The sequence below is a fragment of the Arabidopsis lyrata genome, assembly GCF_000004255.2.
Source record: "Arabidopsis lyrata subsp. lyrata unplaced genomic scaffold ARALYscaffold_2, whole genome shotgun sequence".
Classification (NCBI taxonomy): domain Eukaryota; kingdom Viridiplantae; phylum Streptophyta; class Magnoliopsida; order Brassicales; family Brassicaceae; genus Arabidopsis; species Arabidopsis lyrata.
This window is the reverse complement of record NW_003302554.1, coordinates 2,399,560-2,419,594: the sequence shown is the minus strand read 5'-3', so window position 1 is coordinate 2,419,594 and position 20,035 is coordinate 2,399,560. Positions and strand designations below refer to the sequence as shown.

Genomic DNA, 20,035 nt, shown 5'->3' with positions numbered 1-20,035 from the left:
TACTATTTTCATTTATTATAGACGTTAAAAAGAAATATGGGAAGCGAAAAAGACTGAAAAACTACAATACAGATAAAAAAAAATAGAATATAATAAGTAACAACGAAAAGAACGGAGAGACGAAATGAAATTACCACCGAAAAACGAAAATTGCAGAGTGCAACATAAACTCAAAATTGCCCTCCGTGACCAAAGGCAGTTTTCAAAACCTCACACTAACAATATATGTATGCTAATATTTCTGTATAAACTAATTACAAAATAGCGATATAAGAGAGTCGAATTATCTAAAAATCGATATTTGAAGCTCTAGCAGTCTTAAATAATTTATTTAATTTTTGTTCTAAACGCAAACAGACTCCTTCCATTCTGATGTGTAATTTACAAAGATATTTTTTGAAAATATGTGAATGTTTAATATTTAAGAAATATAGTATTTTCTTAAACTTTGGTTTACATGTATACACGAAAACTCAGAAATGGTCGTTTGAAACAATCCAGATCATAAGCAACATCATAAAATGAGAGTTTCAGATCGAGATACAGTACTAAAGCGAATCCTAGCTATATCCAATATTGGATCCCAATTCCCTCATATTTTTCTCACTATTATAAATACAAATTCATTGAGCTGCCAGCTTTTGTTTGTCAAGATCGTCAATGATATTTAAAGTCCAAGAGATCGATACAACCTATAATAATAAATCTGTATCATACAAAACTCGTTTAGAGCCGTGTGTTTAAAAAAAAAAAAAATTGGGTAACAAAAAAATAATTTGGTAAAAAGAAAATATTTGGTAGAAATATGTTTTCATTCCACACATAGTTCTATGTGTTCTTAAGAACTTGGTTTTTTTTCAAAAAAAAGGTTTCAGCCTCTAAAGTCATCTTGTGATTTTGTCAATCATCACCCTCTTTAGTTTTCAAATTATTATATTTGACTCAGCCGCAAGCTCTTCAGAACAAATATTTAAATATATATTTCCAACTGATATATCGAAAGGATATTTTCAGATTAGCAATTCTTCATAAAGTAATAATAACGGTCGTGCTAACTAACAATTATTTGTAGATGTGATCGATGCCAAAAAAGTCGAGGTGATTAAATAACCATATGAAAAATAAAAACAACATTGTTGAATATCGGTTGGGTGCGTTAAAGAGATTGATAGCTACATCGAGTGTTGATTACATATTATTATATGACTATTTTGGCTATGCATCCAGTGAAGGTTTAATTAACTTTTAATTTAATACAACATAATTGCATCATTTGGGCAATTAGTTTATTTAGAGTAATTATATGAGGGAGTTATATACCTACTTCTAATGCTATAAAAAGTCAACACTTTCACATGATATTACTACTATATTTTACTATATGCAGTCAAGGTTTAAGAACCAGCATTTTTTTTTATTATTATATTTTGGAAATTTTACAGAAAATTTTTGGTGAAATATTTCTAATTCATGTTTACTTAAATTTTGGTTTTATTATAAATATGGTGTTGTAGTTTGTATATAATGGTAAACAATTTGTAATTGGTGTCATAGTTTCAAACGGATTTGGACATATAACCAGTGTTCAAGAAAGCGTTAGGCGCTAAGCGGGCGGTGACCCAGTGCCTAGCGACTAGAACGCTTAATCGGGACCTAGGCAATTTTTAGGCGGTTTAGACGTTTATAACATAAAACATTATAAATATGATATTATATATAAAAGTTATATAAAATATCTATATAAAACTAAAAAATATGAAATTATAAACAAAAACTAGACAAAACATTTATTTATATTTATATTAAACAATATATAAATATTTATAACTATATATATAAATAAAATTCTAATTAAAATTGAAAAAATACATTAAACAAGATCTATGTAATTTTAGGCGGTCAAGGCGGTTATCTAGGCGTCGCATGAGAGCCTAGCGCCTAGTCGGGGCCTAGGCGACCGCCTAGACCGCTTTTTAGAACACTGCATATAACTAATCAAATCAAGTATTTATATATTTTGGCAAACCCTAGTCATAACATGTCTTGTAAACATGTGTCATAGCATTACATTTTTCAATGCAATGTAGACATGGCTCTACTCTACAACGACTAATTTGCATTATAACAAACCTAAAACTAATATTGATATAACCATGCACATGGTACTATATATACGTTGGTACATCTATAATTTTATGCATTGACGTCTATACTGAATACTACTCTGGTAAGAAAATATTGTAACAAACGACAATACATACATGTCTACTACAAATGATGTAATGTCGTGATAACATTTATTAATGACGAATAGCAATTCAGTATGTGTATTACCCCCGGTCGTACTTACCTTACAAAACTCTAACATGCTTTTAATCTCACCAGTCCCTGTGGGCTGTGATCTCAACGTCAATCTTACAAATTGCAAACGTGCATGGTTAATTAGCTACTGCAAATCGCGAAAACAAAAAATGTTTCCTGCTTGGAAGAAATTTCTGCATACAATTTTTTTTTTCCTTGAAGAGTGCAAACAAGCTCAATTGTAAATGAATTGTGTACTTTGTTACTTGTTATTAGATGTTAAGACATTTGTTGTACTCACTTAACACTTTTTCCTATCCTAGCTAACATCTTTTGGTATTTTTTTGATTATCCATTTTTGTTTCCTATTGGCACCAATGTCCGGGTCAAGCCCTATTAATCTAGAGGTGAGCAAGTCTTTCGACAAGAGCTTTTTGGCAGACCCACTTCGGATAAAAACATTTGGGTCGTCAAAGCTCAAAAGTTCATGTGGCCACACACGCATTTGTTGAAAGTGAAATCAAAAAGTGAAACCTCTTCGAGTTTATTATGCTATGAAACCCAAATCATCAACCGCCTTACTTACCACACCACACATGAGTTAATAAAAGAATTTAGTTAGTTATCGATTTACGAAACCTCTTCGTTGTGTTCTTCCTTTGAGAAAAAAAAAAGTATGATAATCGCTCAAATGTATAAAAGAAATTGAAAAATAGCTCGAAATATTGTTAAAATATATATATATATATATATATATATATATATATATATATATATATATATATATATGATTGATGATAACACAATGTGATTACAATCAATTACAAAGCCAAATTAACAAATGAATATGGGGATGTAAAGTGTGTATACAGATATATAACCAAGGTACTCCAATGAGAAACATGTCAACACGATGAATATTGGGTGGCTTAACTGATTCATTTTCTACCAGTTTCACGATGGCAACCTTCGAGCACTCCGCATCCTCTCCTGTAAGGATTTGCTTCTTTCTTCCAACAGGTGTGAGGGTGGGCTTTGTCACAATGTGGAGCATGATCTCCAGTATTAATACTAGGATAAGATATGTATCTTGTGGCCTCAACCTTGGTTGTTGCAAGGGCCAAGAACACTACAAGAGCAAGAGATAGGATAACCTTGATACTTTTAGACATCCCCATATTATTATCGTTCTTTTTCCGGAATAAATAAATAATAAATTTATAAAAAGAACTCCAATTAGGAGTTCAGTTTATGTTATTTATATATCTAATATTGTATCGGAAATTGGCTCTGTGGGATTATGAACAAGTGCTAGCTAGTTGGTGTTTATATAGTAGAGAACAGATGGATTTCAAACTTAGTTATATTTGGATGATGATTAGTAACCACATATATTTTAGTAAATGAATGTTGTTTTTAGTAGAAATAAAGATACGTCTGTTTAAAACAGAAAAGACAAAAAAAATAGGTTTCTAGAAAACTATTTATAGAATTTGCATATGTTTGAAAGAAATTAATTTAGTTTAGGGATTTGTATCTTTATAAAATAACTATTTAGATTGACAATATGTCTATAGTTTGACTAGCTTGGTTGTCGCTGCCTCTATCCATCATTCCTAAGCCACAGATGGATGATGCATTGTAGATGCTGGGCCTGGGCGCGCTGTGCTTCACATTTGTTTGCTCGATGTCTTTAGCTTTTGTTGCTCTCGGCGCCATCATATCCAATCCTATACCCTTTTTTGCTCGTACATTCTCTTGCTATCTTCCTTTGGATTACCAGTATAATTAAAAAACAAAAAAATAAAAACAAAGTGGGCACAGAGGAATAACTTATTTGATTTTAAAATTTGCAATAACTAATATTCAATTGTTTTTTTATTTTTTCTATAACATGTCATTTATCTATATCAAAATTTAATTTTCTCATTATCCCTATATATACTCATCATGTTAGTCAAATTCACCAAACTTGAATATTATTGGTTATTTGTAAAGTTCTCTCTCAATTAATTAAGTCATACATTTATTAAAGTATTCTTTGGCAATTAATTTAAGCTTACAATTAAAAATATGTCATCAATACATAACATATTAGAACAATGGTTTGCACAAATCTAGTAAACTGAATAAAATTGATCATGTAATAATAGACCAACGTCTAGGCAGCCGCGCGTTTCAAAAAATTGCAGTGTGTTTTACTAAGAGTTTTTACTATGTATGAGAATCTAGAACATGAAACAAACTATGTAATTTTAGTCTCGGGTTTACTTTTTTATATTCCACCCTTGTATGTTCTTATAATTCTTGACATATTATTGTGCCAAAAAGCATGATAATCGCTCAAATGTATGCAAGGAACTGAAGAAAGTAAAAATAGCTCGAAAGATTAGTTAAAACATCGGATAATAACTAAAGTATATTTATATATGATTGATCATAACATCATCTGGTTACATCAATTACAAAGCCAATAATAGACTATAAATAATCTCATTAAAAATGAATATGAGGATGTCAAGTGTGTATATAAATAATGTATTGATGTATATTTTATGCTCTTGGGGTGGATCCACCACGGCAACGTTCGAGTATTTCGCATCCTCTTTTGTAAGGATTTGCTTCTTTCTTCTTGCACGTGTTAGGGTGGGCTTTATCACAATGTGTAGCATGATCTCCATGATTTATACTAGGATAAGTTATGTATCTTGTGGCCTCAACCTTGATTGATGCAAGGGCCAAAAACACGACGAGAGCAAGAGATAGAATAACCTTGATACTTTTAGACATCCCCATATTTTATTCTTCTTCTTCCACAATAAATAAATAATAAATTTATAAAAAGAACTCCGATTAGGAATTCAGTTTGTATTATTTATATATTTAATATTGTATCAGAAATTGGCTCTATGGTATGAACAAACACTAGTTGATGTTTTTATAGTAGAGAACAGATAATTTTAAACTTGGTTGTATTTGGATGATGATTAGTAACCACATATATTTTAGTAAACGAATGTTGATTTTAAAGAGTTCCATAATGTTTATATTGACGTGAGTTACACGAACTATATTTGAACAAAGACTCGTCAATTTAAAATAGAAAATCATTTTTAAGAAAAAAGTTTCTAGAATTATAGTAAAAATTTGTGTACATATAAAAGAATTTTTTTGCATTCAACATTTCCTACTACCCTACTGAAGCAAAAAGCTCCTCGATTGGAGTTTGCTCTTTAGCATACTTTGAAGGGTTTTTGGAGAGGTTCTTTTGTAAGAATGTACAGATACTTAATTAATTGTCTTGCTAGATGACCAAATATTGAATCCAAAAATACAAGAGTCTAACACTAGAATCTTCTTCTTCTTTTCTTTTTTTGTTAAATTGTAAATAATTCATAGATAATGAAAAATAGTTTAGGTCACAATCTAAAGATTAGAAACCTACACACATGGTTCCATTGTAAAAAAGATAAAAACATTGAAGCTTAAGACGGTAATTAAACCAAAACTTCCTAGAGATGACTAATCATTGTATATTCCCATAAGACGCTAGGATAATTGTTAGAACGAATTCATTTTCCTTATACATATTGAAAGAAAAACGTCCTCTATCTATATCAAAATATACAATTGTTTCTAAAATTTTCTACAACATGTCATTGATTTGTATCAAAATTATATACATTAATTATCCCAATATTTACTCATGTTAGTCAAATCCTCCAAACTTGAATATTCTTGGTTATTTCTAAAGTTCTCTCTCATTATTTAAGTCATATACTTGTTTACTGTTTTTTTTAGGCAGTTTTTTCTTAAATTTGTCATAAATAAGTAATATTTTAGAACAGTGGTTTGCACAAATTGTAGTAAACTGAATACAATTGATCGTCTAATATGTTTTACTTAAAGTTTTTATTTTATATGAGAATTTAGAACATGAAACAAACTATGTAGTTTAAGACTTGGGTTTACTTTTTTGAATTCCATCGTAGAGATGAATAATCATTGTATATTCCATAATTCTTGACATGTTATATTGTGCCAAAAAGTATGATAATCGCTCAAATGTGTATAAGAAAGTGAATAATAGCTCGTAAGATTGTTAAAATACCGGATAATAACTGAAATATATTTATATATGATCGATCATAACATCTGGTTACAATCAATTACAAAGCCCAAAAAATATACTATAAATAATCTCATTAACATATAAATATGAGGATGTATTGTATGTGTGTATACAGATAACCAAGAGTGGTACTCGAATCAGAAGCCTGTCAACACATTCTTAATAAATAGGAAACTAGTATTGATGTATATTTTGTGTGCTTGGATTGGTTGGTTGATTTAACGCTTTGGGTTGTCTGGAGTGCCACCACGGCAATGTAGGGTCGTTTCGCATCCTCTCCTGTAAGGATTCGCTTCTTGCTTCTTGCATGAGGCAGGGTTCGCTCGATCACAATTCCTACTGTGATCACCGCGAGAAAGACCACGGTAATCTATGACTTTTGCCTCAGTCTTGGTCGCTGCAAGAGCCAAGAACACTACAAGAACGAGTGATAGAATAATCTTGACACTTTTAGACATCCCCATGTTATTACTAAATATTATATGTTGTTTTCCAAGTAGATTAAACAAATAAATAAATTTTAAAAGAAACCCCGATTAGGAGCTCAATTTATTTATTTATGTATTTAATTGTATTTGGAATTGGCTCTGTGGGATTATGAAGAAACTCTTATTGGTGTTTATATAGTAGAGAAGAGATGGATTTCAAATGTTGTTATTTTTGGATTATGATTAGTTACCGCATAGTTTTTAGTAAACAATGATGCTTTTAGTAAAAAAATTGATAATGTTTTCTTAAAATTTAGGCTCCTCAAAATAATACAAAATGCTATCTTGCAGTGACTATAATTAGCTTCTTACCCTCAAAGATTGAAGCTGTAAATTAAGGCTAAAATAAGCCGAAGTCGAATTTACTATTCCAAGCGACTTAGTCATCGATAGAACGACGATATAAGCAGAAGCCAAAAAGTAGTAATACAGTCTTGACACTTGACTAAGGATTGTGGTAATGAAGTTTTAACTGGTTTGCTTCGTCTTCGCATTTTCTCGAATCAGTTATGATGTAAATAAGGCCACTATATATCATGAGGCTGCAAAGATATAAGTGTATTGAAATATATATCCCATGTTCCAATCTAATGTTACATATTTCGAAGGATCTAATAATTTCTCTTCGAGATAAAATGACTAAAGTTTTGTGAAGACTTGTGTATTTAGCAAAGACACTTTTAAAACATGAAATTTGGAGAGCCTGGAATCAAAATTAAAAACCTTACAACAACAAATTCGAAGAGATGCGAGAAATGTCGGAATTTGAACGGATGTCGAAAAAGATCATCTACAGCTTGAAAGAGTGATAGAGATCAAGCCTTCAAGGTTATTCGGAGTTTTAAAACAGAGGAGATATGAGAGTATGACACAGAGCTTCAACGAGTGATGGGAAGGTTGATGTAGCTCGAACATTGGCTGAGATGGAGTCACAACGTGAAAAATAGATAGATTTTAGTGAAAAAAAATTCCTACAATTTTGAAACTGATGGATGCTTTAAAGTTCATAATTTGGGTGACTTATCTCTAAAACAAAGAACGATTGGTTTTGTTTGGTAGCCTTTAATCTGATTGTCAATAGCAATTTATTAATTCTAGTCATCTTGCCTTTTCAAGAGAGAACTTAGATTGAATCAACCAAAAAAAGCCCGTCCTCGCAAGGACGTTGGAAGAACCACACACAGTTAAACCTATAACAAAGGATACTAACTTTGCTTAATGATCATGTTCAAGTTATATGTCGAATGATCTAAAGATGGCGATTGGATTAACATCGGAATTCATAGATGTTCCATCCGAGTACACCTTAATGTGTGCCAAAACAATTAATCAAAAACAAGATCAGCAACAATTTCTAGTGTGCTTCTATAATTTTCTATAGTGTAGACTAAGGATCATGAACGGATCATACATTACATAGATAGAGCTAAGATTATTGGCACAGAACTCAACTGTCAAGGAAACTTACACACAGAGTTATACTCTTATGCATAAATCTGCATTCCAACGAGCTTACCGACATTATAGTTCCGATGCTAATACTAAGCATATACTAGAAAAACAATATGACCCAAGTCAATGAAACTCGTACTAAAACAAGTTTGAACCACATAACAACATAGAAACATAACCATTCTCGAATGCAAGTTGATAGCTGTAAATCTTCAACCTTAAACCAATGTAATTTTGTTTTTTAATCTGAATAAAACCAACCACGATCATTAGAACATAAGAGGTAGTATTGATTCAACGTTGGGTGAAAAGTGAACGACTTATGATTCCAGTAGCTTCAATGTAACGATCAAAGCATCTCGAAATACAGCTACTCTCACTCCCACCGAGGCTTGATCCTGGCTTCGTTATGCACTTATCAAAACATTTTACTCTCACAGTCTGCACAACAACAACAAAAAACCAAACTTTAATACAACAACATTGAGAATCCATGGAAACAAGGTTGGTTCATAACAGAAAACTACTAAAATCACATTGGATTGGTCGAAAAAAGTTAACTTTGTGTACAAAAAGAGAGTCAAATTGGTCGAAGATTTCAAAGATTGGAACTTTAATTCAGAATCCTTGGAGATATTAAAGAACTACTGATTCACAGACAAACTTCGAGATTGGTAGGCGAATTCAAAGATTTTCAGAGGAATTAGGAAAAAGATTTAGACCTCGATGAACTCTTCGGCGTAAGCTTGAGCGAGTTGTGTCTTGACCTGCTCCATCAGTACTTCGGGCGAAGGCGAAGCACCACCTCCCACCGGCGGCGAAGAGTATGAATCCATTTTTTTTTTTCTCTCAAAGTCGAGTTTCTGCGATGAATAAAACCCTAAAACCTCTTCCACCTCCTAAAATAGCTTAGAGAAAACATCATCGGACTAGGTTTTGAGATATTGGGCCTTGAAGCCTTTTTATTTAATTTATTAATGGGCCTGCTTATTGGTATCCACATTTCAATTCAACATCAATAAACTTCAAGCATCCCCACATGACTCATTTTTACTTCTTGGAAAAGCATTACAGGACCTTCACTAGGAAATTATTCATTTTGCCTTATTCCTCTACCTTTCCCAGAGATTTCAATCAAGAAAAACAGAGTTCATCCGTGGCGAACCAGGAACGGTCAGGCTTTTATAGTCGTTCTTGATAACGAATTGCCTACTTGTTCCGCTTATAACGTCTGCCAAGGAATGGTGTTAGTCACCTATACCGAGAAACCGAGATCATTCTATGTATCACTTTACTTTGGGGTATGAAGGAGTTGTATATCATAAAGAGTGGAATTACAATGATGAGCAAAACTTGAATTAGGATATAATGGATGTTTAAAGCTCACTATGGTCTGATCGAAATGGTAGTTGAGGCCATACCATAAAGAAAATGAAATCTATGTTTGAGCAACTGTTAAACCATAGAACTTATAGATAAAATCCAAAATAAAGGAAGAGACATAACAACTGTCAGAAGAACTCCGACCAAACAACAAAGAAAGAAACTAGAAAAACAACAATTACTTAGAAGACAAAACAATGTTTTAAAGGGATTTGAAAAATAAAAACCTAAGCTTTGATCGCTTTATTATAGAACTTGGCCTTCTCTTGAGAAGTCTGGAAACGACCGTGCCCAAATTTGGAAGACATGTCAATGAACTTAATATTGATCTCTTCCGTAGCAACCCTAGACGTCTGCTTCAACAAAGTCTGTCTTAAAGTCACCACACGTTTCTTAGGCCCCACGCAACCTCCCTTGATCATCAAATAATCTTCCTTCACTATCCCATAGTGTGGAAATCCCCCCATTGGTGTGATATCCTTCTCGGTTCTGTTCAAAAGAAAACAGGAAACAGCACATGAACACATGCACACTTCCTACACAGATGACTGAAACATACCAAGATCGTTAGTTTTATTACCTGTCATACTCGGTCATGGCTGAGTGAGTCTCTTGGCCAACTTTCCCAACCCGATAAACCTTCTTGTTCATCTCAGTACGGTGGTGGTACCCGTTTTGCCCAGCTCTAGCCACTGTGTAGGAGACTCTAGCTGGATGCCAAGCACCAATGCAGGCCACCTTTCGGAGTCCTCGATGAGTCTTCCTTGGAAGACGGGTCACACCCCATCTTGTTACCACACCTTCATACCCTTTTCCTTTGGTGACACCAATGATATCGATCATTTCATCTTTCTGGAAGATAGCATCTACAGGAACTTGCTTCTCAAATAAACTGCAGGCATAGTCAACCTTCTTTGCTATATCTCCACCATTGATCTGAATCTCATTCAGATGTGCCTTCTTCTGCTTTAGCCCTTTCATTTTCCTGATCTGATGCATATCCAAAGGAATCAGAAACAAATCAAACAAAATGAAACTAAAAAAATTATTGTCCATTTTAAGAATGATGGAAATACCTGAGTGTGAGCAAGAACTCTGATGACAGTGCAGTACTTTTTCATCTTCTCCAATTGACTTTGAATGTCTTTTTTACCTTCATCAGTTTCATGTTTCTTTGAGTATTTAGTGAAAGCCTTCTTCTTAGACTTGGCCCAGTTCTTGTAAAACCTCCTCCTCACTTCTTCACTCAGATGCTGAGCCCACACAGTACTTAGAGAACGCAGACCACGAGGTGTCTTCACATACCCAACCACACCAACAACCACCATTGGAGGTGTCTCAATTATAGTCACAGCTTCACATGTTTCCTTCTTGTGGAGCTCTGGCAATAAAGTAGATAAAGATCAGCACAAAAGTCACATATATCATTAGTATAAGGTCAGTGAATCAATAAGTTAAGAGAATGAGAACATACTTGATCCAGGCTTTTCAACCTCTCTCACAATGTGAGTCATCCCAGCTTTATATCCCAAGAAGGAGGTGAGTCTGCAAGGCTTAGTTGGATCATCCTTAGGGAAGGCCTTCACTGGAAACACAATCAAAACATATCGGATCAGAACTTCACAAGCAATATGAAATTAAGATGCTTTGAAAACAATTTGTGAGACATAACACAAGTTATAATTTCTGCTAACAGTATAGACAGAACAGCAGACAGCTTCAAAAACAAAATAATATAGAAAAGATACAGAAACTGCACGAAATTGTTGAATGAATGCAAATAGCATATGCTTATAATAACAATCTTTAGCACAATTACCTTTTCCACGGTGTCGGTTAGCTCTTTTCCTTGGAAGGAAACCCAAAGAACCATGTCTTGGATGCTCAAACTTTCTGTGAGACATTCTTTAAACCAGAAACAAACATTAGAACATAAGATATAATTATATACCAAAAGAACAACATCAAATCAAATGACATAACCAAACAGTCACAATCTGAACAAAAAGGTGACAAGAACGGTCCAATATACATACGCAAAAACTCATATCAATGAACACCAATTATTACCAGATTACATAAACATGAGACAACATCCAAAATCCAATCCTATTGACATAATCAAGCAAAAGCAGAAAAATTACAGCGATACACACCATGTACTACCAGATATCAAATCTGTACCAATAAATAAATAAACCTATTTCAATTTAAGATCAACAATCAAATCAGCTAAGTACAAGTAAAAATCAGGACTTTACAGAGAAATCATTACAAGATAAGATAAACTCTTAAAGAATTCTGGAAAAATGAAACGAAATGTTCCCTCGATCAAAGGCCGATGGCATCATTTAAGATAGCCAAATCTCAAGCTCTATAAGAGTGTTTCTCACTTAAAAACCAGATAAATCTGGATTCCAGCAAAAAGAGCAGATCAGAGACTCCGGCCTTGATTTTATTAAGTATCTCCGAGGGTTTTCATTTTGAATCACAAACCAGAACAACTTGAGAGCATATCATAACCAAAAAGATCACATTTTTACAACGTACAACAAAACCTAAGCAGCTAGAGAATGTGAAACTAAGATCAACGTAGACAATTTACGAAAGGTAAGAGATAAACCAATGTCACGAAGCAAGATCAAAAGAACTCTAAACGCAAATTCAAATCAAGAGAAGCTTTGTGTACCTTAAGACTCGAGTCGGCGATACGAGGAGAGAAATTTAGGTTTGTGGTAAAATGTGTAGTGGAAATAAGGTATTTATACTTTTGGGGACACCTAGGGTTTCTGAATTATGGGCTTACGCCAATATATTATGGGCTTGGTTTGTGGTTTGGTTCAAGTAGACCGGCCCATTCGTATTAATTTGATTAGCATAATATCCAAAATATTGCATTAAACTTTTGTAGTTTCATCTAGAAGAACCTCAATCTATCAAACTACGGAAACAAAAGTTTAACAAGCTATCCTTAATAATTTTTATTTGGAACATTAAACATAATCGTTTCTATCACAATCATTAGAACATAGTCTAACCATAACAAATGACTATCAAGTTCAATGGAGATGTTCTTAGTTTATCAAGTTTTCAAATAGACCGAAGCCCAACCCATGCTTCCAAAAGTAAAAGAGAAGATTCAAATTTACGCCATGTTCTAAGAAAAAGTCTACCAGCCGACTACTTACCGTTACGCAGACATATATATGTTAGATGATATGATATTTACTAGATCCAATCAAGTAATACTATAGACCATGAATGATCTACGGGTGTGAAAATGGCAAAAACATATCAAAGCCAATTGGATTAAATATTTTATACAAAAACATGTGCGATCCTAATCTACTATAGTTTTTTTATGTTCATAGCATTGTTTTTCGTAGTGGGAGTCATATTTCTCTCACTATGTCACACACTTTAGATACGTATGACCATATACACACATACACACACCACATGTTATTATAAAAAAAAAAAAGTTCATTCAACCCTATTTAGTTCACGATCTTAACGAACCCGGAGCTGATTTCCTACCACTCCGATTATCCCCTCGAACCTTCGCCGAAACCTTTCCGCCTTGAGATTTAGGAGAAAGTGGCCAGTGACCCGAAGAAACCGCCATGTCCTTATGATGCATGAGACTCTCTAGAACTTCCACTACGGCAAGCATCTTGGGCCGGTCTTTAGGGTTAGGGCTCACACATTGTAATGCGAGAAGAGCTGTATCTTTAGCCGCCTTGACTGAGTATTGCCCGGCGAGTCTTGGGTCCATAACACATCGGAGACGGCGGCTGCTCGTTAGGTAAGGCTTTGACCAGTCGATGATGTTCTGCTGGTTTTTTGGTCGTGCCTTTTCTGTGGCTCTTCTTCCCGTTAGGAGCTCGAGTAAAACGACGCCATAACTATACACGTCACTCTTTGTCGTTAAATGCCCTGAAAATATTGCTCCCATGCATGCGTTAGATAATTAATCAAATATAATTTATTGATAATCCCATAAGATTAAATGTTCACTCATTCAGATTTATGTGTTTTACTTATTGTAATTATGTTCTGTTGAACTTAAATTAATATATGCTTAAATTTAATTGTTGAAAAAGTTGACCAAAAAGAATTGTTGAAAAAGTTGACCAAAAAGAATTGTTGAAAGACAGCAAGATAGAAAATGATTGTGTATAAACCTGTTGAAACATATTCAGGAGCAGCATAACCATAAGTACCCATGACTCGAGTTGTGACATGAGATTTGGATCCTTCTGGCCCCATTGTTGCCAAACCAAAATCTGAGAGTTTTGCAGTAAAATCCTGAAAAACCCCATGTAAAAATAAGAAATATTTTTAAAAAATATATTTATTATCATTTGTAAGCTGAAAAAAAAAATCAAACTAAATTTAGTAAATTACCGAATCAAGTAGTATATTAGAAGTTTTGAAATCACGGTAAATGATTGGACTCTCCAAATCATGCAAAAACGCCAAACCCTTAGCAGCTGCGACCGCGATCTTCAGCCGCGTCGCCCACGGCAACGATAGTGATATCCCTGACAATTTCATTACGTCAATATGAATGCAAAATGAAATACTGATCACTTAATACAATAAAATTACTCTTTAGTTAATCATTAAATAAAATGGGACTACTTAATCATTAAAAATGTGTCTTACGTCTGAAGAGGTGATTTTCTAGGCTACCACGTGACATAAACTCGTAGATGAGTACTCGTTCCTCTTCTTCGCAGCAGTAGCCAATAAGTTTGACTAAATTCGGGTGCTTTAATTGTCCAAGAAGTATGACCTCAGACTGCATATGAACCATAAACATATATAATAATTATGAATCAAATGTTACTGATCATATTCTTAAGAGAGTAAATTAAGAAGATACGTGTATAATAGTATATCAAAGTGGTCTCACCAACTATTGTATCATGCTAACAAGAAAAAGATTCTCTTACTATGTACGTGACACCAAAAAAAGAAACGACAAGATCATATATATGCGTACTTAATTAATCCATATTATGACCAAACACATTTTTTAATATAGTTTCTTACCCTAAAGTATTTAAAGATAAATGAGCCCAAAGGATATTTGACTTAGAAATATAAAAATCATGAGGAGTGGTTTGTTTCTCTAGAATTCTATTTGGGATGTCCTATAACTTAAAACATATGCATATGCGTATCAATTATGTCATAACTAAATAAATAATCACGGAACATTAACATTGTGCAAAGGAAAAAACCTCGATAATGAATTTGATATGCAATTATTGATATACGTTCTTACAAGCCATTCACGATGTCCTTGAAGCCCTTCAATGTCCAATAACTTGACAGCAACAGGCTGAGCCTTGAGGCTTTGTCGGAGATTCTCATGAACATAACCTTTATACACTTTACCAAACCCACCTTCTCCTAGAAGATAGTTCCCGGAGAAACTCTGAGTGATCATCTTCAGTTCACACATCTGAAAATCCACTAAATCAGCTCCGAGAGTCTGTGCCAGATCTTCGTTGATCCTAGCCGACGAAGACCGGCTTAGATCAGTGAAAGAGAGCCGGCGGAAAGAAGGAAGTGGTCCGAGATGGTTCTTGGAGAATTCTGATCTCGAAGGTCGGCAACGGCTGAAATTGCCAAAGATGGTTTGGTCGTCAACGGAACAACAGTTTGAGGCAAAGGGTTTCCATAACGGTGAGGATTTGGTGGATGCAGTTGTTGAAGAGTCTCTCATTGGAAAAGAGGGTTTTTAACTAAATGTTTTTGTGTTGTACGTTTTTAAGTAGGAGGCAAAACAATGATGGGTGGGTTGGGTCTTATTTATACATTTGAGATAAGGGATCGATTATGCGTGCATAAATATAATGTGTAAAATATTATATAGATTAATTACAACGTATGTAATACATAGGGTTATTGGTTAGTTTATGACATTCAAAACGTATATTAGAGGATGCTTTTTTTTTGTTATGACATAAAGTATTTGAATTCGGATACTTAATGGTTTTTTTTTTTTTTTTTGATAACCCAGGTATCCGGGCCGAAGCCCGACTAGCACCAAGGCTTGAGGCCGGTTTCCTTTCAGGCCGTCCGAGCCCAACGCTTAGTGTGTTTCCTGGAGGCCTGCAGCCGCCATGTAAATACCGCAGTGGCCAACGCTAGCCCTCGAACTGCGGACACCATATTGGAATTACCTCCTCAAGTGCCACTAGCCCAACCCACGTTGGTTACTTAATGGTTTTTTCGTTGGTTATAGAACATTTTTAGATATAAATGCTATTTAAAATCAATAAACTAAAATTAAAGGTCCATTTTATGTAGTGATAAAAATGCTTCCCAAATACATTACATTGCTTTATTAATTAATTTAATTTCCATCAAAACAAGAAAAATATAAATTCAATCAATAAGTTTGCTAGCCATCTTGTGTATTCACAATATTATTTGAATAGTAGTAAAAATGTGAACTAGCGGTTTTGTTTTCTAGCTTTCAATTAAGGATAAGCTAATATATAAAAGATGAAGAGGAAAGAGTAGGGACGTTCTTTCATCAACTGCCCTAACCACTCTACTCAAAACTTGGGGTTTTGCGTCATGATGTCTTCTCTTTTGACTCCATTGTAAAGATACATACATGTGTGTATGTCACATTTGACTAGAAAAGAAAAACTATGGTAAATTTTAAGATACAATATTGTTAGAGACTTATTAGAGTAACCGATTTAAAAATCACGAACTAGTTTGGAGTTATTTAATAATAAGCAGGGCCGGCGCATAGGGCAAGCCACCGAAGCCACCGATTAGGGCCTCAAAATTTGAAGGCCTTTTTACCTAAAAATTTGTTAAGTTTTCTTATATACAATAATTTTTGTAGGGCCTTTTAAAAATATTGTTGGCTTTTAGAGACAACTACAACATTCTTTTTAATGATAAAAATCTAATTTAAAAGAATTTTTTTTTATGGCTTTAATTTTGCTTAGGGCACCCAAATTTACCGGGCCGGCACTGATAATAAGTGTAATGGATTTGTTATATTAGTCAACAAGTTGGAGATAGATATCTTCGGGAAGCATTTTTATCACTACATAATTCACTTATGGCTCAATTAAGATTTTTAACTAAGTTTTGGCTATAAAGTCCCAGTTACAAGAGAAAGGAGAGCTTGCGAGAAATTATACAATCGTAATCAAAGAACTTTTTTTAATAAAAATTTCTAAGTTTTTGGCTTTGCAACTTGTCGTCGTTAGGAAAAACACCATTTGTCATTTTCATTATAAAAATACAACATGCCAAAACGTTAATAACTATATGAAATATATAAAGTAACATGGTATTTTCTCTGCATTCTTTTTTTTTGCTAAATTGTAAATATTTCATAGAAAATGAAAAAGTTTAGGTTACAAACATAGATTTGAAAACCTATGCATATGGATCCATGACAAAAAGAATAAAAACATGGAAACATAACATACAGTTAATTAAAACCAAGTTTTCGGTCCATCTTCTCAACCCCATAAATAAAGCTATGAAGCAAAGGGAAAAGATGAAGCGATTACGTTCTGATCTATCCTTCCCGAATGAAAGTGCAAAGTAGAAGGGCTTTTGCTTAAAGTGGAAAACCTTAAAGTGACCGACCAAGAGCTTCAGAAGCCTTTCGCAGGAGACCCGAGACCGAGCCGTCAACGGTTTGAACACTCCAAATCAACGATCACTTACTCTCCCTGCTTCAAGTGAGATCGATTCTTCAATTCAATCCATGAGCTTTCCTAGAAACGGGACCTCACACGCCAAAAACCAGAGATGCAAGCTCCCTCTAACTAAGTTCCTCCTCGAAGTCAGCAGCGCAGAGCAAGATAAGAAAAATCACCACTGCATCAGAAGTCTTTAGCCCTACTAGCTCCTCTAAAGCTCAATCCAAAACACAAAGAAAAACGCACGGAAAGCAAGCTAACTTCAAAACAAAAGCACTGTTAAAAGGAAGCCATATGAAAGAACAAGTCTTGAACAAAACCAAAGAGCCGAAATGCAAACGGAGATCTCAAAAGTAGTAGGTAACAAGCTACCACCGATAGCTAACGCCACAACTTGAAAACACCATTGCAGCTGCACAAAGGAGGCAAAGAGCATCCAAATCGTCGACAAAGCTTAACAAGCCACAAGAACCATGCTCCTAAAAATTCTGCTATGTGGAGGAGAAACAGAAAAGAGAGGTTGAGGCATCAGAAGCAACAGCGGGCCAACGGAGAACACTGACCAAAGCTGGAGAACTAGGCACTGCGCTAAAGAAAGCCTCTCAGTTCAAACTCCAACACACGAAATCGACACGCACGGAGCGGACAGAGGTTTCAAGCGAGCGGGGGCAAGCTGTCCTCAAGGCGAACTCCCGACTCAGAGAAACCCGAGACCCCGGTAGACACGAGCCAAAACGCGGTGGTTAGACCAAGAGAGATCTTGGAAAAAATGACTCCGAGCCAGGAAGAGAGACGCCACCACGACGAAGCCAAGGGAAGCACGCTCGACCAACGGAAATCACCAGGAAGAAGGAGATCTAGAGCAGATCTACAAACAAAAGCTTGCTCTGCCGAAGAGAAGCGAGACACTTGGACCGGAGATGAGAGCCTCTACCATTGTCCAGCACCGTCTACAGGCAGTGGAGGGAGAGGGCAGGAGAAACCAGTCACCGGAAAACCGGCCGTCGCGCACGGAGAACCTTCAACACACACCACGAAAACCAAAGAAAAAACGACCCTCCAGAACCTTCAAGAGCACATGTGAAGAAGAGAGCAAGTAACCAAGAGCCCTCTCACAGTGTCGGTCGGAACCAAACACCGGAGAGGCAAGGGCGGCGGAGATTAGGGTTGTCGCAGAAAAATAGCTTTGGGGGAGAAGATTTGGGGACGCGTGGATGAGACGCACTTGAAGGCTATTTTGTGTGCTCCAGCTTTATCAGATTCCTCTGCATTCTCACAAAACTTATTTACCATAATCAAGATATATTTTTCTTCTGATTTAATTATTTTCTTTATTCAGTTCTTCTCATTCAATTTAACATTTGAATTATTTACTAAAAATATTGGGTTACATTTATTTAGTAATTAAGATCCACAGTTTGATCATTGACCTAATCAACCCAACAGTACAAGCACACATATGTCAGATATTCGTAGTGAAATATTCCTATTTCGTGGGTTTATAATTTTTACAAGGAATTTCCTCAACGGATGATTTTGGTTTTTCAGTTTTATGTTCTTCTTAATTAATTTCTGAAACTAGGATCGGACCCGCGGTCTACCGCGGGAGAATATTGATTTACATACTAACGAATCGTGTAGTGTACTTATAAATATTCCTAATAACAAATTGTAAAGAAAATATTAAATTGTTTATAATTAAACCAATCATATTAATTATGATTTACAAAATGGAATTTTGTGTTTTAGAATTCAAAAATTAGGCGAATCATGGGAATCAAAGCAGTCAAAATAGGTCAAAAACCGCGGGTCGAGCCCAAATCATCTCACTATTGAGCAGATTTGGGAAAATATATTAAACCCGCAAATAAGCGGACCACATGGATTGATTCGCAGTGGGTCATCGGTTTTCATCCGCGAGTTAGCAGATCAACCCGCATGATAGTATTTGTTGATAAAAATATAATTTATTCAACATGTGGTAGTTTAAAAAACTTTTAATAAATAAAATTATAATATTTATAAATATAATGATATATAAGATTATAATCTCTAAATTTTTTCTAATTTATTTATTTTAGTAGAATTTTAAATTTTGGTTACTCTAAAATTATTTAAACAAAATCCACGGATAACCCCGCAAATCAGCATACATTCGCGCGACGGGTTTGTGTTTCATATATGCTACCCACGGATCATGCGGACAGACTAACTACATGCCAAAATATATTTTGCCTATTGCAAAACAGGCTTAACGGGATGAATCAACTCGTTTTGACAGCTAATAGAAATATTATTTAGTAATACAACACAATGGAGTTTGGACATAGGAATAATAGAATATGTATCTTATTTGTTAGATGAGAGATTGAAAGGTGAAATATAATGATTAAAAAATAATTAATATTTTTCATGATTCACAAAATTTAATAAATATTTATCATCTTGTTGAATAATTCTAAAAATCATATTCAAGAAATCTTTATAATTTGAAAATTAAACTTTTTGGTAAGCTATAAGTATGAAAATACCATAATTTCGATTTAATCTAATTAAATTAAAATTAGTTACATAGATTTCATATC

The 20,035-nt window shown here is 34.3% G+C and overlaps 6 protein-coding genes across 6 annotated transcripts; all 6 read right to left on the bottom strand.

The window, feature by feature from the left end:
- Positions 1 to 3,092: 3,092 nt before the first annotated feature.
- Positions 3,093 to 3,597, bottom strand: LOC9322599 (protein RALF-like 8). Its single transcript, XM_002886487.2, has one exon. It carries the CDS (start codon positions 3,477 to 3,479, stop codon positions 3,240 to 3,242), a length of 240 nt encoding a protein of 79 aa, XP_002886533.1. The 5' UTR covers positions 3,480 to 3,597; the 3' UTR covers positions 3,093 to 3,239.
- Positions 3,598 to 4,707: 1,110 nt separating this feature from the next.
- On the bottom strand, positions 4,708 to 5,201 carry LOC9322597 (protein RALF-like 9). The gene has a single exon (XM_002886485.2). It carries the CDS (start codon positions 5,095 to 5,097, stop codon positions 4,855 to 4,857), a length of 243 nt encoding a protein of 80 aa, XP_002886531.1. The 5' UTR covers positions 5,098 to 5,201; the 3' UTR covers positions 4,708 to 4,854.
- A 1,208-nt stretch (positions 5,202 to 6,409) lies between these two features.
- On the bottom strand, positions 6,410 to 7,035 carry LOC9322596 (protein RALF-like 9). The gene has a single exon (XM_002886484.2). It carries the CDS (start codon positions 6,895 to 6,897, stop codon positions 6,652 to 6,654), a length of 246 nt encoding a protein of 81 aa, XP_002886530.1. The 5' UTR covers positions 6,898 to 7,035; the 3' UTR covers positions 6,410 to 6,651.
- A 1,278-nt stretch (positions 7,036 to 8,313) lies between these two features.
- On the bottom strand, positions 8,314 to 9,261 carry LOC9322595 (mitochondrial import inner membrane translocase subunit TIM13). Its single transcript, XM_002886483.2, has 2 exons — positions 9,096 to 9,261; positions 8,314 to 8,814 (listed from the first exon to the last, which is right to left on the bottom strand). Exons 1-2 carry the CDS (start codon positions 9,207 to 9,209, stop codon positions 8,668 to 8,670), a joined length of 261 nt encoding a protein of 86 aa, XP_002886529.1. The 5' UTR covers positions 9,210 to 9,261; the 3' UTR covers positions 8,314 to 8,667.
- A 537-nt stretch (positions 9,262 to 9,798) lies between these two features.
- On the bottom strand, positions 9,799 to 12,511 carry LOC9322594 (60S ribosomal protein L3-2). The gene is made up of 6 exons (XM_021034430.1): positions 12,446 to 12,511; positions 11,576 to 11,661; positions 11,231 to 11,341; positions 10,833 to 11,137; positions 10,337 to 10,746; positions 9,799 to 10,245 (listed from the first exon to the last, which is right to left on the bottom strand). The coding sequence occupies exons 2-6, from the start codon at positions 11,658 to 11,660 to the stop codon at positions 9,984 to 9,986; spliced, it is 1,173 nt and encodes a 390-aa protein (XP_020890089.1). The 5' UTR covers position 11,661; positions 12,446 to 12,511; the 3' UTR covers positions 9,799 to 9,983.
- Positions 12,512 to 13,048: 537 nt separating this feature from the next.
- LOC9324146 (probable serine/threonine-protein kinase PBL15) lies at positions 13,049 to 15,664 on the bottom strand. Its single transcript, XM_021034425.1, has 5 exons — positions 15,050 to 15,664; positions 14,425 to 14,560; positions 14,164 to 14,300; positions 13,941 to 14,064; positions 13,049 to 13,692 (listed from the first exon to the last, which is right to left on the bottom strand). Exons 1-5 carry the CDS (start codon positions 15,491 to 15,493, stop codon positions 13,259 to 13,261), a joined length of 1,275 nt encoding a protein of 424 aa, XP_020890084.1. The 5' UTR covers positions 15,494 to 15,664; the 3' UTR covers positions 13,049 to 13,258.
- Between the last annotated feature and the right edge of the window lie 4,371 nt (positions 15,665 to 20,035).

Coding starts and splice junctions, on each gene's coding strand:
- LOC9322594 (XM_021034430.1), bottom strand. CDS start 11,660: ATGTCTCACAGAAAGTTTGAGCATCCAAGACATGGTTCTTTGGGTTTC. Junction 11,138..11,230: donor GGTTGAAAAGCCTGGATCAA/GTATGTTCTCAT, acceptor CTTTATTGCCAG/AGCTCCACAAGAAGGAAACA. Junction 10,747..10,832: donor GAGTTCTTGCTCACACTCAG/GTATTTCCATCA, acceptor GATATGCATCAG/ATCAGGAAAATGAAAGGGCT.
- LOC9322596 (XM_002886484.2), bottom strand. CDS start 6,897: ATGGGGATGTCTAAAAGTGTCAAGATTATTCTATCACTCGTTCTTGTA.
- LOC9322595 (XM_002886483.2), bottom strand. CDS start 9,209: ATGGATTCATACTCTTCGCCGCCGGTGGGAGGTGGTGCTTCGCCTTCG. Junction 8,815..9,095: donor ACGCCGAAGAGTTCATCGAG/GTCTAAATCTTT, acceptor GTTGTTGTGCAG/ACTGTGAGAGTAAAATGTTT.
- LOC9322599 (XM_002886487.2), bottom strand. CDS start 3,479: ATGGGGATGTCTAAAAGTATCAAGGTTATCCTATCTCTTGCTCTTGTA.
- LOC9324146 (XM_021034425.1), bottom strand. CDS start 15,493: ATGAGAGACTCTTCAACAACTGCATCCACCAAATCCTCACCGTTATGG. Junction 14,561..15,049: donor AAGGACATCGTGAATGGCTT/GTAAGAACGTAT, acceptor GTTCATATGCAG/TCTGAGGTCATACTTCTTGG. Junction 13,693..13,940: donor TCCTGAATATGTTTCAACAG/GTTTATACACAA, acceptor CAATATTTTCAG/GGCATTTAACGACAAAGAGT.
- LOC9322597 (XM_002886485.2), bottom strand. CDS start 5,097: ATGGGGATGTCTAAAAGTATCAAGGTTATTCTATCTCTTGCTCTCGTC.